The following is an 18,523-nucleotide window of genomic DNA, read 5'->3' as shown; positions in this document are numbered from 1 at the left end:
CTGGGGGTCAATCAGCTTATTAACAGCTGTAAGGCCCTGAGAGTAGAAACCAGGGGGTAAAAATTGGATGTGGGCGCCCCTCTCGAAAATTCAGGCCAAGTGAACTGACAAAGAGGAATGAAACTGAGAAGCGTACGGGTTTTTCCCACGCCGTCCACACAGGGGTAAACGGGGTTATCCCTATCAGGCGGTAGTCACGGCTGGTAATCTGGGGTGTGGAAAACCGGCCCACAATCATATATGTGTATACCATGTTACCGGCAGGAGATGCTCCGACCAGCAGGAGGGACCCGGACGGCACCTGCTAGGGGAGCATTGCTTTTTTTATGTAGTGTAGCTAGGGCTTATTTTCAGGGTAGATCTTGTTTATCAAGTCACACCCCCCTGAAAATCAGGGTAGGGCTTATTATTGGGGTAGGGTTAATTTTCAGTGTAACACTGTATTATTAAAAAAAATATAAAAGGTAATAACATTTAAAAAAAGATTAAAACCTTTTGCAAAATTTATAATAAAATAATCTAAATAATAAAACAAAAAAACACGTTTGGATTTTGTGTGTCTGTAAACGTCCGATCTACCCAAGTAACGCATTGTTTACCTCGCACGGCGAACGGCGTCAGAGAAAATTATGCATGAAAAAGGCGTTTTTTGTTCGCCGAAACGCGTCGCTCTGTCATATTAATAAAATATCTTTAACCCCGCGAGCGCAATCAGCTGTTTTTCCCGATTACAAGAGAACATTATGCAACGCCAGAATAGCGCTTTTTTTGGTCACTTCAAGAAAAATGGAAGAGAAAGCGATCAAAAAGTGGTACCAAACGAAACTACAAGACGTCCCACAAAAAATGAGCCTCGCACAGCTACGTCTGCGGGAAAATAAACAGGTTATGGCGGCCAGAACTCGTCCCGCAAAAAGCCCTCGTACAGCGGCGGCGATGGGTAAAGAAAGGAGATCCCATTTTCTAATAGGGGGGAGGAAAAACCGAAAATGGGGAAAAAAAAGGGTGCGCCCTCAAGGGGTTAAAGATAGGATACAGATTCCTTTGAGCCTATTATAGGCGTGGGATCCTCCAAAACCAAGGCCACGTTTGTGCCGGACAGCGGCCATCCCCCCTCCGCAGTCCTCTCTTCGGTCCGCCTCCAGCAGGCAGTCTCAACACGCATCCACAGAATGTCTGCTGGCAGCTTCCTCATCTCCCACAATCCTCTGCGGCACAGCGCTACTATTTGGTAGTCACGGCGACGGAGGCCGCGCAGAGTGATGACGTCACGGCGAAGCGGAAAGACACTCCTCTGGCTGCGGCCGCGGGGGATTGTGGGAGAGGGAGATCGGGCCGGGAGCCATTGAAGACACCGAGATGTTCTGAGGACTGAACGGAGCAACCATGAGCCTGAGCGCCGCCCTGTGCCTGCTGCTGAGCGGTGCGTGCCCGGGGAGATGATCACCGGGGCCGGGGAGGCGGCGGGGGTGAAGGGGGAGGGAAACGTAAGCCTAGAGATGAATGTGGGGTGAAATGGGGAACAGATGGGGAATTAAATGATTGTGGGGCGAAACGCGGGGTAGATAGGGGAGCGAAACACGGAGCAGATGGGGGAGCGAAAAGCGGGGCAGATGGAGGAGCGAAACACGGAGCAGATGGGGAAGCGAAACACGGAGCAGATGGGGGAGCGAAACGCGGGGTAGATAGGGGAGCGAAACACGGAGCAGATGGGGGAGCGAAAAGCGGGGCGGATGGAGGAGCGAAACGCGGGGCGGATGGGGGAGCGAAACGCGGGGCGGATGGGGGAGCGAAACGCGGGGCGGATGGGGGAGCGAAACGCGGGGCGGATGGGGGAGCGAAACGCGGGGCGGATGGGGGAGCGAAACGCGGGGCGGATGGGGGAGCGAAACGCGGGGCGGAGGGGGGAGCGAAACGCGGGACGGAGGGGGGAGCGAAACGCGGGACGGAGGGGGGGAGCGAAACGCGGGACGGAGGGGGGAGCGAAACGCGGGGCGGATGGGGGAGCCGAAATGTTTATGGGGCGAAACACGGAACAGATTGGGGCGTGAAACATGGAGATGATGGGGGGGGGGGGCAAAACGCGGAGATGATAGAGCGGAGATATGCGGAGCAGAAGGGGGAGTGAAATGCGGAGATTCTTGAGGGTTGAAACGCTGAGCGAGGATCGAAACAGAGATTATTGTGGGGCGAAACGCGGAGCGGGTGGGGGAGCGAAACGCGGAGCAGGTGGAGGGATGAAACGTTGCGCTTTCACTGAGAGGGCGACTAAACGCAGAGTTGATGGGCATGAAATGTATAGCTAATTTGGGGAGGGGGGGGATGCAGAGCTACTGGGGAGCGGAGCGTCACAGAGCCTGAAACACAGTAGAAGGGGTAGACATACAAGTGATGGAGATGGAAGGTGATGGGGGCCGGCTACAGCAGCTCGGTTGGCCGTGCTCGGTTGGAGGGCCTGCGGTTGTTGTGGCTGGTTTCTGTGACCTCAGCATCATGCCGACCTGCCGTTTGGCTTCCGGGCCGACTGTTCTGATTCTCCTGCAGGTCTAGTCCTGGTAGTGTGGTGTAGGGTCCCTATGCTCTACCATCTGTGACTCTTAGTGGTGGGCAGCATGGCAGTGCCCGGTTGGTACAGCATATATGCAGTATTTGTGGTGCAGTGATGTCATTTAGTGGGAGGAGCTCTGTCTACTTGGATGCTCTAGAACTCGATCTGACAGGCTTGGCTGCGGCCGGTTTGTTGCTTTTGCTATCAGTTCTGTGATATATTTCTTTTTTGCCTTTTCAGCTGTCAGTACAAACGGCGCCATTATTTTCACCAAGCAGCCATCTTCCCAGGATGCTTTGCACGGCCGCAGTGCATTCCTGCGCTGTGAGGTGGAGGATCCCGCCAGGGTGGCATTTCAGTGGTTGCAGAACGGGCTTCCAGTAAAAGACACGGAGCGGCGATTTCATGAGGGTGGAAGTCTGAAGATTACTGCCGTGGACCGGAAGTTGGACGCAGGGAGTTTCCAGTGTGTAGCGAGGGATCCGCTGACCGGCGAGGAGGAAAGGAGCGTCAACGCATCATTCAACATTAAGTGTAAGTTGCCCATGGCGGCGCCGTCACGGTCAGTTGGGCGGATCGCGAGGGGGTCTTGGGTGGAGAGCGGTGCTCATGTCTTTATGTTGCAGGGATAGAGGATGGTCCGGTATCCCTGCAGAGTCCCGGCAGCGTCGACGACATACAGAGCCAATCAGCGGTCGCGCTGCGCTGTCACATCGATGGCCACCCCCGGTAAGATGTCTGCCTGCAGTAGTTGTGTCCCACCGCCTCTGGATGCCGTTACTTACTGTTATCTTCCTTTCCTCCAGGCCGATCTGTCAGTGGTTCAGAGACGGGACGGCGCTGGCAGATAACGGACATGTTTACTCCATAAACAACAAAGAGCGCACACTGACGATCCGGAGCGCAGGACCCGACGACAGCGGCGAATATTACTGCTGTGCGCACAACGCCGCCGGCGACGTCTGCAGCACACGCAACTTCACACTCAACATCATCGGTGAGAGCCTAGAGGATCCTCTACTGATACCCCGGATATACACAGAGCATGAGGCTTCAGTCCTGTAATGCCTCGCTCCTCAGGGGTCCTGCGTTGTGTCAACTATGTACAATATGGGGGTCCTGTGTCGTGTCCAGTGTGTACGGTACGGAGGTCTTGTGTCGTGTCCAGTGTGGACGGTACGGGGGTCTTGTGTCGTGTCCAGTGTGTATGGTACGGGGGTCCTGTGTCGTGTCCAGTGTGTACGGTACGGGGGTCCTGTGTCGTGTCCAGTGTGTACGGTACGGGGGTCCTGTGTCGTGTCCAGTGTGTACGGTACGGGGGTCCTGTGTCGTGTCCAGTGTGGACGGTACGGGGGTCTTGTGTCGTGTCCAGTGTGGACGGTACGGGGGTCTTGTGTCGTGTCCAGTGTGTACGGTACGGGGGTCTTGTGTCGTGTCCAGTGTGTACGGTACGGGGGTCTTGTGTCGTGTCCAGTGTGTACGGTACGGGGGTCTTGGGTCGTGTCCCGTGTGTACGGTACGGGGGTCCTGTGTCGTGTCCAGTGTGTACGGTACGGGAGTCTTGTGTCGTGTCCAGTGTGTACGGTACGGGGGTCTTGTGTCGTGTCCAGTGTGTACGGTACGGGAGTCTTATGTCGTGTCCAGTGTGTACGGTACGGGGGTCTTGTGTCGTGTCCAGTGTGGACGGTACGGGGGTCTTGTGTCGTGTCCAGTGTGGACGGTACGGGGGTCTTGTGTCGTGTCCAGTGTGGACGGTACGGGGGTCTTGTGTCGTGTCCAGTGTGGACGGTACGGGGGTCTTGTGTCGTGTCCAGTGTGTACGGTACGGGGGTCCTGTGTCGTGTCCAGTGTGTACGGTACGGAGGTCTTGTGTCGTGTCCAGTGTGTACGGTACAGGGGTCTTGTGTAGTACGGGGGTCCTGTGTTGTGTGTGTGTGTGTGTGTGATGTGGAAGTCCTTCATTGTATCAAATATGTGTGGTACAAAGGTCTGGCGTTGTCCAGCATGTGTGTTATGGGGGTCCTGCATTGTGTTTAGTGTGTGTTATCGGATCTAGCATTGTGTCAAGTGTGTGTGTTATGGGGGTCCTGCATTGTGTCCAGCGTGTGTGTTATGGGGGTCCTGCATTGTGTCCAGCGTGTGTGTTATGGGGGTCCTGCATTGTGTCCAGCGTGTGTGTTATGGGGGTCCTGCATTGTGTCCAGCGTGTGTGTTATGGGGGTCCTGCATTGTGTCCAGCGTGTGTGATGCGGAGGTCCTACGTTATGTGCAGTATGGGGGTCCAGCGACGCACATTGTGTGTGGCAAGGAGTTCCGGTGTGCAGTATGGGGGTGCTGTGTCATATCAGTATGGAGGAACTTGAGTTGTCTGTAATGTGTACTACAAGGGAATCTTCCTTCATCTGTAATGTTGAATTCTGTAAGTCTGCGATGTCATGTGACTTAGTCAGCTGTTGTCATCTGGTTTCTGCCAACACCCACATATTCTATCCCTCTCCTAGATGAGAGTTTCCCACAGGCAGTGATTGTACCCGAGGATCAGATTATCAACGAGGGTGAGGACACCATGTTCCACTGTCGGTTCTCCGCCATTCCGCCCCCAACTCTTGAGTGGTACTTCAAAGACACCGTACTAACCAACAAATCTCGGTGAGCAGGGAAGAGGTGTCAGATATTAGATTCATCATGGGGGGCAGTTTCTGGACTGTTGCCCTCCCTCAGCTTAGTGACCACGTTCTTGTTCCTCCTCTTTCCTGCAGGATCACGGTTTTTCAGAATGGCTCCCTACTGATCACCTCTGTGAGGCAGCGCAACTATGGCACGTATCGTTGTGTGGGTACTGGGCTGCGTGGCAAGCAGGTGGTCCTCCAGGCCACACTCAGCCTGGCAGGTAAGCTGTGAGTGTAAGCTCTGTGGCCACGCACTTTCAGGCTCTGCACTGACCCCTGATATTTACCACAGAGATAGGTGAGATGCGTCCGCTCTCCCCGCGGGTCCTCATCGCAGACACCATTCAGCGCATCACGTGTGAACGGCCACGCGGCCAGCCGCCGCCAACTGTATCATGGGTGCGAGGTTTACAGCGAATACCAGCGGAGGGACGGGTGCACCAGGACGACCGTGATCTGGTTTTCAGCCCCATAACTGAGGGCGACGCCGGAACATACAGCTGCATGGCCGCCAACATCGCAGGAAAACGCAGACAAGACGTGAACGTCACCGTGGCAAGTAAGTGTATCACATGACCCTGCTGCCTGACCTCCGACCTCCACTGCTGACCCCCTACAGTCTTGGTTTCATGGATCGCACCTTCCTTCTAGCGGTTCCGCAGTGGGTGGAGAAGCCTCAGGAAACCAGGATGGATGAGGGGAGATCTGGATTCCTTCACTGTCTCAGCCGTGCTTCGCTAGAACCGACTGTCTCCTGGTACCGTCATGGAAACCCCATCTCCAATGAGGTAAGTGTCTGGGCCCTTAAGAGTGGTCTGGGCCCTTGGACACGGCCAGTGATAACTGTTTTGGTCACCTCTTCTCAGGACACACGTTTTGAGGTCTTCAAGAACGGAACTCTGAAGATCGTGAATGTGGAGGTTTACGACGGCGTTGTCTACACGTGTGTGAGCAGCACGCCGGCCGGCAGCATTGAAGCGCTGGCACGGGCCATAGTGCAGGGTGAGCTGGGCATCATCTGCTCATCCTCCGTGCCATTGGCATGAGTGATCCTGGCGGCGGGTGTGTTCATCTTGTCTTCTGTTTGCTTGCAGAAAACTTAAAGTTCACACCTCCCCCCCAGTCCCAGCAGTGTTTGGAACTGGATAAGGACGCCACGGTGCTCTGCTCCGCCACCGGGCGCGAGAAGCCCACTATACAGTGGCTGAAGGCAGGTCAGTACGCCTATGTACCCAGCATGCACCACAGCAAGATCATGCCATTCATACACTACCTATCCCAGCATACTTTGCGTGCGTGCAACTATCGTTGGGCATGAGTTGTTGGGATGTTGGATTTTTGATGCCCGCTTTCTCCAAACAGATGGCAGTGATCTTCCTTCTCATACGGAGTCTGAGGCTGGGCATCTGCACTTCCACCGAGTCAGGCGTAGTGATGCTGGGAATTACACATGTACTGCTTCCAACAGCCAGCAGGGGGAGATAAAGGTGTCTGTGAACCTCATTGTTGCAGGTGGGTAAATCTAGGAGTTCCGTGGTACCGGGTGGGTGTAAATCGTAGTGGGGTCATAGAGTAAATAGAAGCTGCGCCGTCTAGCCATGGGTTGTATATAAACTCGGTATCCTCTTCTCCAGTCTACATCAGCTTCAAGGTCACTCCCGAGAATACGACCGTTTACCAGGGACACACGGCGACGCTCCACTGTCAGGCCGAAGGAAACCCCAAGCCTCAAGTTCAATGGAGAGGACGGGAAGGCATGCTGGATGCCACAAAATTTCGTCACAGGTAACCCCCGCCTCCATTGGGGCTGCGTACTGGGTGGTGGGTGCCTGCAGGGCTACATGTGTTCTATCTCATCTTTTATGCTTTCCTAGGATCCAGATTTTGAATAATGACAGCCTGGTAATCTATCAAGTATCCAGCGAGGACTCTGGGAAATACACGTGTATCGCTGGAAACGTCTGCGACATCAAGCACCGCGATGCTTTCCTATATGTTGTCGGTAAGCAGTGGTCACATAGGGGATACTGATAGAACTTCATGTGAAGAGGTCTTAAACCAACAGCTTTTTATAGACAGGCGGTGGTTAGTCGGCTTCCACTACCAAGGCAGTCACTATCACAATACCCCTTAGAACCCAGTCTAATATCTGTGTTATACACTTCGACCCCCGGGATGTCTTGGTCTCCACTACCTGTCAAGTCTTAACGGTAGAGTCTTATCCCGTCCGTCTAAAGAGTTATGCGGAGATGCAATCGAGTCGCACAATTATGTTTCCGCTGCTGATAGTAATAAATTATGTCACATATATACTACCCACCAAAGTTATTTAACCCCAACAAGGCTCTGTCTTCCTCATGACCGTAGATGTCAGGCTCCCTAAGCTGATATTTGCACCTTATATGGGATTGCCGTGTTGTACGGTGATATGAGGTGGTTGATTGGAAGCCCTATTGGACTTTACTCCTAAATTTTGCCTTTTTTGATTACTGGATGAAGAGGGGTGAAATGAGAAACTTTGTTTTTGGTGTGGAAGGCCATAGTGCTTCAATGGATTGCAGATAGACCCCCCCCCCCCTCTCTTCCACCCCCTTCATCCGGTGATCCCTTTTCAAAGTGATACATAAAAACAGACAATGTTCCAAAAAGTTTTCCAAAGTGTGGGGAAAGTGGTGCGACTCGCCAGGACGCAGGTGCAGGACCTGCACTCTCCACGGCTTTGGTCAGATTCATCTCCTAGGGCTCTTCCGTTTCTGTTGTCACTTTAATGCTAGTGATTCAAGGCCCTATACTCATGCCCAGTGGTGACGTCTCATTCCAGGCTTAGCGGGTTCATTGCAGTCTCCTGTGCTGCGAACGTTGCTATTGTTCAGTAGTTACAAATTGTAAACGGGATTCTTTGTTACTGATCTTATATTTCGGGCATCCTTCCTTAAAATGAGTTTAAAAAGAATGTCTTAAACCAGACAGTAGGGGGGGCCACAGATAAAGGAAAGAGGCAGCAGGGCTGTGCATTATTATGGAGCTTGGGTGAATGTGTGACGGCTGTAGATACCAATAACATCAGTGCTATAACGTGGGCAAACCCAGCGGCAGCATGGAGGTCTGAGCACAGAAGATTCCATCTCCGAGCAAAGATCCTCCTGGTGTAATTTATGCAAAGATCACAAAAGGCCCAGGATCCTTTTGTAAATAGATCAGTTATCAGGAACCATCCTGGGATCCCTCCATACATAATTCAATTATCAGAAATAGTCTTGGAATCTGCCTATATAAAGATTAATTATCCGGAATAGTTCTAGGATCCTCCATAAATATATCAGTTATCACAAATTATTCTGGAATCCTCTATAAATAGGAATGATCCTGGGATTCATTTAAATAGATCATTTAACAGGAATGGTCCTTCCATGCTCTACAAATCGGTTATCCAGAATAATCCTCGGATTCCTCTATATAAAAAGATTAATTATCTGGGATCCCTCCAGAAGTAGATCAGTTATCAGGAATAGTTGTGGGATACCTCTAAATAGATCACATAATAGGAAAGGTTCTGGCATCCTCTGCAAATAGATCGGTTATCAGGAATAGTTCTGGGATCCTTCTATAGGTAGATTATTTATCAAAAATTGTTCTGGGATCGTCTATAAATAGATCACTTTTAAGAAAGAGCCCTTGGATCCCTCTATAAATAGATCACTAATAAGAAAGAGCCCTTGGATCCCTCTATAAATAGATCACTAATAAGAAAGAGCCCTTGGATCCCTCTATAAATAGATCACTAATAAGAAAGAGCCCTTGGATCCCTCTATAAATAGATCAATTATCAGGAAAACTTTTAGGATCCTCTATAAATAGATAACTTATCAAAAATAGTCCCGGGATCCGTCTGTAAGTGGATCAGTTATCAGGAATAGTAATGTTATCCCTATATAGCTAGATCAGTTATGAGGAATAGTCCTTTGGTCCCTCTATAAATAGATCACATCAGAAATATTACCTGGATCCTTCTATAAATAGATCTGTTATCAAAAATTGTCCTGGGAGCCTCTATAAGTAGATCACTTATTAGGAATTGTCCTGGGATCCCTCTATAACTAGATCAGTTATCAATTCTCATTCTGGATCCTCTATAAATAGATCAGTTATAAGGAGTAGTTCTGGGATCCCTCTGTAACCAGATCAGTTATCAGGGATATTCTTAGGATCCTCTATACATCGATCTGTGAGATCATCAGCTGCTGATGTTAATGTGACACTTGTTTTGTTGCAGATAAGCCCAATGTTCGGTCTGAGGGTGAGAACAGCACGCCCTACAAGATGATCCAGACTATCGGGCTGTCGGTGGGAGCGGCGGTGGCATACATCATCATCGTGTTAGGGCTCATGTTCTACTGTAAGAATCGACGGAAAGCAAAAAGACTGGGCAAGAATGAGGGCGAGGAGCCGGAAATGGAATGTCTGAATGGTGAGGTCACGGCTGCGGAGCGGAGGGGGTCACGGTTACACGGTCACTAGATGGTGCTGATGGTTTTTCTCTCTTCAGGGGGAGCTACACTACAGAACGGGCAGACAACTGCAGAGATCCAAGAAGAGGTTCCTTTGACCACCCTTGGGAACAAGAGGATGAGCTCTGGAGACAAGATCAGCTTCCCACGCAGTAACCTACACCCAATCACCACGCTGGGTGAGTGCAGGACCCGCCGGTTGTTAGGAACGAGGCTTCTCCTAGTCTGTATTGTCTGCAAAGCACTGAGCTCGGTTATGCATCTTGTTCCTCTAGGTCGGGGTGAATTCGGGGAGGTTTTTCTGGCAAAGGCTCAGGGCATCGATTCAGGCTCCAAGGATGCTGTGGTTATGGTCAAGGCTTTGCAGACACGTGATGAGCAGCTACAGATGGATTTCAGGCGGGAGCTGGACATGTTCACCAAACTCAATCACAATAACGTTGTGCGGCTGCTCGGTCATTGCCGCGAGGCAGAACCACACTACACCATCCTGGAATACGTGGACCTGGTGAGTCACGGATCCTATGAATGGGCGCTGCTTATTGGCGTTCTAGCCTCCAGTACACCCATCTTATCCTGGGGTACTCATGGCTCCTGTTCTTTATATAGGGAGATTTGAAGCAATTCCTGAGAATCTCAAAGAGCAAAGATGAGAAGATGAAGCCTCTCAGCAGCAAACAGAAGGTGAGACACCCAGGCGAGAGCAGAGGGGGCACGGAAGTACTGATTGTCTTTTAGTAGAAGGGCTCCATGGTTCTGTGTAGGCTGCAAGTGGCAATCTTATGCGTTAGGATGTAGTATTGCTGTGTGTACTGTACTACCCTCATGCTCTCATTTATATCTCATCCTCAAGGTGGCGCTGTGCTCACAGGTGGCTCTAGGAATGGAACATCTCTCCAACCATCGCTTTGTGCATAAAGACCTGGCAGCTCGGAACTGTCTAGTAAGTGCGCAGCGGGTCGTCAAGGTGTCAGCGCTTGGATTGAACAAAGACGTCTATAACAGGTGAGTCCTGACAAGTGACCACAGGGTGGGGACATCTGCTGCCCTTTTATATATTTGGGATGAGCAGGAGATGTGGTGGATGTGGGCTTCATGCGGATCCCTGGTCTGATGATAACTGTGCCTCTTCTGGTGGGTGCAGCTGAAGCTTCTCTTCCCTTGCCCACCGACCAGGCTCTGCCAGTGTCCAGTCCTGCTCACCCCTGGGGAGAACGATGCCAGGGTGAGTGACCACTTCCATACTGCTTGTCTTTGCAGTGAGTATTACCACCTCCGCCAGGCCTGGGTACCGCTGCGCTGGATGCCTCCAGAGGCCGTGCAGGACGACGACTTCTCCACAAAATCTGACGTCTGGTCCTTCGGAGTCTTAATGTGGGAGGTCTTCACCCTGGGAGAGATACCTTATACGGACATGGCAGACGACGAGGTGCTTGCCGGTAGGTGATCGTCTGGGATCTGGGAGTTAGGATGTCTATCTGCTTCTTTGGGTCACCGCTCTTTGTTTGGCCGCAGGTTTACAAGGTGGATCCCTGAAGCTGTCGGCTCCTGAAAACTGCTCCTCGCGTTACTACAAGCTGATGCAGCGCTGCTGGGCTTCCAGCCCCAAAGATCGCCCCTCGTTCAGCAACATTGCCAACATGTTGGGAGACTCCTCCTCAGACACTAAGATGTGATGCTGCAGCGGTCACCAGGGACAAGCACAGAATCTGCCTCAGGGAGGGCGAGCACCAGCCGGACATTGTACCCTATGCTGCATCCGGCTGTGTTTGGTGCTGACATTACGGACCTTAGTGGCGGGGAGGATTTACTCCATAACAAAGCACAATACAGCCGCCACCGTCCTCCACTCACCATCTATGTATGTACATTCGGCGGTCACTAATGTTACATGTCTCTTAGGAACATATTTATTCACAGATTAATGTTTAACCTCACTTGTCGGTACGAGTGCCACCTCAGGGCAACGGGCGCCAGATTCACTGGTAACCTGGACCTTGTGTCATAGAGACCCCAAAAACTTGGGGGTCCATTGGGGGTTGTCTATCAGTATTTAAAGTGCCCATTGCTGCGTATTAGGCTGCAATTGCTGCAAATTAAGTGCCTAAGGGCCGCGTCACATGGGTGGTATTACATAGGAAGTGCACGCTATGTGCTCCTGAACATGGCGGCCTGTGTAGATCCCAGGTCCAGCAACTTACAGTAGATGGATGGTAGCCTTAATCGTCCCATGTGACACGGCCCACAATAAAAGAAAAGAGGGGGCTGTGCAGCCAACTAAACACTAATATAACTGACCAGTCCTCGGTCCTGGTCAATGACGAAGGATCATGAGTCTGGAATATGGAATTATCCTGAGGGCCCGCTAGTGCAGGGTCTGGATCAGCACTCAAGGCCCAGTTGTCCAGGCATTAGCAAGATGGAGGGACCACCACTCCATGGTTTAGGACCAGGCTGAGGACTGCTTTTCTGTATAACACTATCATGAGGAACTACCATTCAACGGTTTAGGCCCAGGCTGAGGACTGCCTTTCTGTATAACACTATCATGAGGAACTACCATTCAACGGTTTAGGCCCAGGCTGAGGACTGCCTTTCTGTGTTACGCTATCATGATGGACTACCCATTCTACGCCTAGGACACAGCTCAGTGACCACTAGGCCAAGGTGCAGCGCAATGCTGAGAGCCCCACAGACTTCGTCTATGGTAAAAGGCCATGCATCTGGGATGTGGAGCAATGCTAAAGGACCACCTGTCATGGGTCAAAAACAGGACATAGGACCACTTATCCAAGGTTTGGGACAATCCACCACCAACCAACGTCTGTTAGAGAACTGTTAATTTAGGCCCAATGTCCACAGGCGGATTTGATTTGTGGAATCTGCACAGGTCACCCCCGCGAAAGAAGCACTGGCACCACAACTGAATTTAAGCATGCAGATTTGATTTGCGGACCACTTGGTGACGAAAACGAATCGCAGCATGCTCCATTTCAGAGCAGATTCCATGCAAACAGGCTAAATAGAAGTCAATGGGTGCGGACGATTCACAGTGCATCCACAAATACAATTGCGGATGCACTGCGGATTTGAAGGTTGAAATCAATTAGGGAGGTGGGAAAAAGGCTAGGAGGTGGATTTTTTTCCACACAGAAAAACCACTATTTCCGCGATATCCCGCAAATGTTTTCCACAGGTTTACCGATCCGCACGTGGACATGAGGCTTTAAAGTGTCTAGGTTAATGGTTTAAATTCGCTGAAATGTTGAAACACAGCTAAGTCTGGGCTCTAGGTCAATGCTGAGGGACCACAAGTCTGGACTTTTAGTCAATGCTGAGGGACCACGAGTCTGTGCTCTTGACCAGTGTTGAGGTGACCAGACTGGGCCATAGGTCAAGGTTGAGGGACCACCAGTCTGTGCTCTTGACCAGTGTTGAGGTTACCAGACTGGGCCATAGGTCAAGGTTGAGGGACCACGAGTCTGTGCTCTTGACTAGTGTTGAGGTGACCACCAGACTGGGCCGTAGGTCAAGGTTGAGGGACCACCAGTCTGTGCTCTTGACCAGTGTTGAGGTGACCAGACTGGGCCATAGGTCAAGGTTGAGGGACCACCAGTCTGTGCTCTTGACCAGTGTTGAGGTGACCAGACTGGGCCATAGGTCAAGGTTGAGGGACCACGAGTCTGTGCTCTTGACTAGTGTTGAGGTGACCACCAGACTGGGCTGTAGGTCAAGGTTGAGGGACCACCAGTCTGTGCTCTTGACCAGTATTGAGGTGACCACCAGACTGGGCCATAGGTCAAGGTTGAGGGACCACCAGTCTAGGCTCTCAGTCAGTGTTGAGGGACTAGACCTCCGTCCATCCTCTGAATTGGCCCTGTTGTACCCTGAGGTTGGCTTGTCCATTGTTTTTGTTGCTTGTATTGTTTTTGTAGAGTATTTTCAGCACCGTGTCTTCCGTGTAACCTGCACCTCACACTTAAGTGCCTGTGTAATGAAGGATTCCTCTGGCGATTATAATTCTGCCTTACTACATTCAGCGCAGGACGATCTTATTTTATGAGGTTTTATTTTTTACAGATTTGTTTTTTATATGTTTGGTTACAAATTGTAGATTTGTTTTTAATATTTTTGGGCAGTTTTATCGCTCAAACTTTTGTTTATTTGAAGTTTTTTTTTTTTTAAACCGTTGCACCTGAGATAATAAAGGCCTTTTTATACAAGATCTCGGCCTCTGCTTCATGAGCCTTCAATAGGAGTGGGGTTAATATTCGCTGGTTCCTGCACTGGCTGCAGATTTAATAATAATAAATAATCTTTATTTGTATAGCGTCAACATATTCCGCAGCGCTTACAAAGACAGGGGAAATACAGAAAAACAAAAGTACAAAAATTACAGAACCACGGTTACATAGTAATCAGTTGGTGGAAACAGTAGGGGTGCGGGTCCTGCTCCAACGAGCTTACATACTGCAGATAATGGGGTGATACAGAAGGTAAAGGGGCTGGAGATGTGCACGGTATGGGGAGGTGGAGAGTGAGGGATTCTATACACATAGACAATGGTCAGACATTAAGCCGTGTGACGGCAGAATCGGAATGACTGCAGGGGCAGTTGATGGTGGCTAGCAGGGATTGCAGTCAGTAGGTCAGGGAGCATGTTATCAGGCGGAGTACAGAGGGGTTTGTTTAGGGTATGCGGTATGCCTCCCTGAAGAGGTGCGTTTTTAGAGCACGCCTGAAGTTCTGCGAGTCCTGGATTGCTCGGGTAGCCTTTGGTAATGCGTTCCAGAGGACCAGTGCTGCTCTGGAGAAGTCTTGGAGGCAGGAATGAGAAGTTCGAATTAGAGGGGTGTGCAGTCTAGTTTAGTTAGCAGAGCTGAGAGCCCGGGCTGGTTGATGGATTGAGATGAGGGAGGCAATATAGGGGGGCGCTGCGCTGTGGAGGGCTTTGTGGATGAAGGTAGCGAGTTTAAATTGAACTCTGTATTTAACGGGCAGCCAGTGCAATGACCGGCACAGGGCAGAGGCGCCCGAGTAGCGGCTGGACAGGAAGATGAGTCTGGCTGCCGCATTCGGGATGGATTGGAGGGGGGAGAGTCTGGTGCAGGGGAGGCCGATCAGCAACGAGTTGTAATAATCGAGCCGTGAGTGGATGAGGGCAACAAAAAGCTTTTTTAGCGTGTCTATGGTGAGAAAAGAGCGGATTCTTGCAATGTTCTTGATATTGGATGTAGGGGGTAAAGGGGAGATCGGCGTGGAATATGACCCCCAGGCAGCGGGCATGTTGTCTAGGAGTTATGGTGGCGCCACACACTGAGATGGAGATGTCAGGATGAGGTCGGTTAGTGGAGGGTGGAAATACCAGCAGGTCAGTTTTAGAGAGGTTTAGTTTTAGGTAGAGAGAGGACATGGTGTTAGAGACAGCGGACAGACGGTGATGTTTTGGAGGAAAGGTGCAGAGATATCACGGGAAGAGGTGTATAACTGGGTGTCATCAGCATACAGGTGGTATTGGAGGCCAAAACTTCTGGTGGATATAAGGTTAATTTTTAAATTTGTACTTGAATCTTCAGCTGACTTTTCAGAATAAGCTGCCATGTGTTCACATGCAAAATAATGCAATATGTGACTTGTGTCCTGTATGTATCACCAGTATTCCCCTATGCAGGCTCTCTCTCTTTAATTCTCTGTCTTCACTGAGCTGGTGGGTGTAGACTGTTGTGTTTTTATACACTGCGCGGGTAGGGGAGCAGGATCTCTTCTTCTGGGATCTCCAAAGCTAGAGGATGTAGACTAGCTACGATGATGTCTTCATACACTGCGTACACAGAGAAGAGGAGGTCCTGCTCTCCTATGTCTGAGCTGGTGGGTGTAGATTGTGCTGTTATGGTATTTCCATACACTGCATACTTAGAAGAGCAGGATTTTTTTTTTTCTTCTGTATCTGAGCTGGTGGGTGTAGACTGCTGCTATGATGTGTCCAATACGCTACATGCATAGAAAGGCAGAATCCTTTCTTCTGTCGCTGAGCTGGTGGGTGTAAACTAGCTCGTATGACGTCTCCATACACTGCACAACTAGGAGAGCAGGATTTTTTCGCGCTGGTGGGTGCAGACTACTGCTATGATGTTTTCATACAGAGCACATAAAAAAGAAGGGATCCGGTGCCTCTATCTCTGTGTGTTTCTGTGAATATGGGAAAAAGAGGGAAGCAGAATCTTCTCCCTCTCCCAGACACAGCACACACAGAGAAAAGGAGATTCTGCTCCCCTAGCTCTATCATACACTGGACTTAGAAGAGTATCTCCTCTACTGTGTGCGTGTGCAGAGGGTCTCCTCTTATATCCTTGTGTTTTGTTTCTGGGCGAGATAGGGTCAGGATCTGGAGAGATGAGGGAGCAGGAGTTACTCAACTTTTATCTCCACCATGCACTGTACACAGAGAATCGGGGATCCTGCTGTCCTGTCTTGCTCTCTATACAGAGAAGCAACAGCATGGAAGACATTACTTAGCAGTACAGAGCAGTGTAGTTGTGATTCCAGTTGTGAGACCGTAAAAGTGACAGGTGCAGCATGGAGGGCATCACATAGCAATACAGATGTGAGTCCAATAGCTGTGAGACCGTAAAAGTGACAATTACTTAGGTGTGTGGAACAGGTGCGTGTACAATCCTTTAACTGTTCCCTATAGAGACTCCCAGTACCCAACAGAATCATGGTGCACTGCAGTACTCTTGGGTGTATTATACAATGTTTAGCAGTATTGTTTGGGTGATGCAGGGCACTAGTCTGTGAATGCTCTATATGCTGGGCACTGAATTGATTGAAGAGGCTGACAGTAGTTGTGGCATTCCCAGCAAGCCAGTAAAACATTGGGGCACACCGATTTTTGCCAATGCTTCCTTTTTGTAATAGAACTAAGTATTGGATAACATTAGGATTCACATCACACAAACCAGACGACTTCATCATCGAGCCCAAGAGTTCAGGGAGGGTAGTAGGAAAATATGAGTCCCATCAACCCTGTAAAAACCAGTATTAGCGAGCTTCTGCTAGTGGTGGCTATTAATCAGCATGAATGAGCTCCCACTAGTGGTGGCAGCTGTCAGCAAAATTTTATCATGTACCTCTGTTTCGGGAGGGAGCTCAAACCACTGTGAAGGTATAATATGGAATTTACCCAGTGTTCACCACCTGAATGGGCCACTCTTTGCATCACTAGCTTGTTGGATTCTTGGTTTCATCGCTTTCATTGTCTGGATGTTTTCATTGAGGGAGCAGGAAAGCTGATGTTTATGGACACTGTTCAGACTACTTTGGAGTTTCCGGAAGTCATGTCATCCAATTGCAGAGGAAGCTAAGAATGTTCTAGAAGTTCCTGATCAAGCATGTATTTTCTGGAGCTACTGCTCAGATCAACCAGTCTGACGACCACCAAGTCATGTCTTTAGGATTTCCTTAGTGTTGCACAGATTGACTAAGTTGCAGTAAAGCCATAACTATGGCCGATGAACTCCTCGAGGATGGGCTGTGTGTACAGCCCTGTTGGGTCTGCGTGTGAAGCTAATTCGCCGAGGTCCTTTACAAGCTCTAAGCTAAATACAATCTGGTAATGTATGTGACTCTCCCCTCAGTTAGTGCACCCCTGCTCTACTGCATATTGAAGTCTGTGGACCCCGCTTCTTAACATTCAGTTCCCAATGCTAGACATCTTCTTTCGTTTGTCAGAGACTGTCATGGTTGCTCTTTTCCTTCTGTAATTACACCATAGATAATTGCCAGACGTACCAGGAATAAGAAACCCAGCCTGGAGGGACGTCCTGGTTTGGCACCGTAGATCACAGCTCCTCAGTACACTCCAGTCTATTGGATTAATGGTTCTTCATCTTCTCTCCTGGTTTTCTTCAGACCCGCTCATTCTACATATCATTTGCCAGCTCTATCTCTGTTCTTCCGGTTGGGGTGTCCTCGCGGTTCAGTCTTAGGTCCTCTCCCTTTTTTTCCCCTACACAGCCCCTTATTGGACAAACGAAGAGCAGCCGGAGCTTTTAGTCCCAGCTCTGTGCTGAAAACACACAATTCCTGAGATATCAGCCCTTCATTCCTGGAAGACCCCAGTGATCTTCCACTGTCAAACATCCTGTTCTCTAACACTGAACATTTTGTGTTTCCATCGTCTACTAACCTACCTAAACACATTTCCATCTTAGTTTGCGGTGCTAGTATAACGTCTTGGCAGCACACTCACTGTCTTGGGGTCATGTGTAGCTCCAATCTTCCCTTTACTTCCTATATTCAATCATTTGCATGTTGATGACACGGCAAAACCTTGTACGATTGCCCTGTTCCATTCTCGTCTTGATTACTGCAACTCATTACTGATTGGAAAGGGAAAAGTTTAGTTACAGGGGAAGACCAATCTGTACTGAATGCAGAAGCCAGGTTAATTTTTTGTCCAGCTGCTACACTAAAGCCTCCCCTCTGTGCTGGTCGCCACACTAAAGCCTCCCCCTCTGTGCCGGTCGCCACACTGAAGCCTCCCCCTCTGTGCCGGTCGCCACACTGAAGCCTCCCCCTCTGTGCCGGTCGCCACACTGAAGCCTCCCCCTCTGTGCCGGTCGCCACACTGAAGCCTCCCCCTCTGTGCCGGTCGCCACACTGAAGCCTCCCCCTCTGTGCCGGTCGCCACACTGAAGCCTCCCCCTCTGTGCCAGTCGCCACACTGAAGCCTCCCCCTCTGTGCCAGTCGCCACACTGAAGCCTCCCCCTCTGTGCCAGTCGCCACACTGAAGCCT

General features: G+C 50.3%; 1 protein-coding gene across 1 annotated transcript; it reads left to right on the top strand.

Annotated features, from left to right (window-relative positions):
• The first annotated feature begins 1,289 nt into the window (after positions 1–1,289).
• PTK7 (protein tyrosine kinase 7 (inactive)) lies at positions 1,290–13,950 on the top strand. The gene is made up of 20 exons (XM_066595438.1): positions 1,290–1,423; positions 2,789–3,082; positions 3,175–3,277; positions 3,355–3,545; positions 5,050–5,197; positions 5,308–5,438; positions 5,510–5,776; positions 5,869–6,005; positions 6,084–6,219; positions 6,312–6,431; positions 6,580–6,729; positions 6,852–7,002; positions 7,092–7,219; positions 9,491–9,685; positions 9,764–9,904; positions 10,001–10,233; positions 10,335–10,409; positions 10,579–10,730; positions 10,986–11,164; positions 11,241–13,950. Exons 1-20 carry the CDS (start codon positions 1,387–1,389, stop codon positions 11,399–11,401), a joined length of 3,129 nt encoding a protein of 1,042 aa, XP_066451535.1. The 5' UTR covers positions 1,290–1,386; the 3' UTR covers positions 11,402–13,950.
• The last annotated feature ends 4,573 nt before the right edge of the window (positions 13,951–18,523 follow it).

The sequence above is a fragment of the Eleutherodactylus coqui genome, chromosome 3, assembly GCF_035609145.1.
Source record: "Eleutherodactylus coqui strain aEleCoq1 chromosome 3, aEleCoq1.hap1, whole genome shotgun sequence".
Lineage (NCBI taxonomy): Eukaryota > Metazoa > Chordata > Amphibia > Anura > Eleutherodactylidae > Eleutherodactylus > Eleutherodactylus coqui.
The sequence above is the reverse complement of the archived record's forward strand: the minus strand, read 5'-3'. Positions and strand labels throughout refer to the sequence as shown.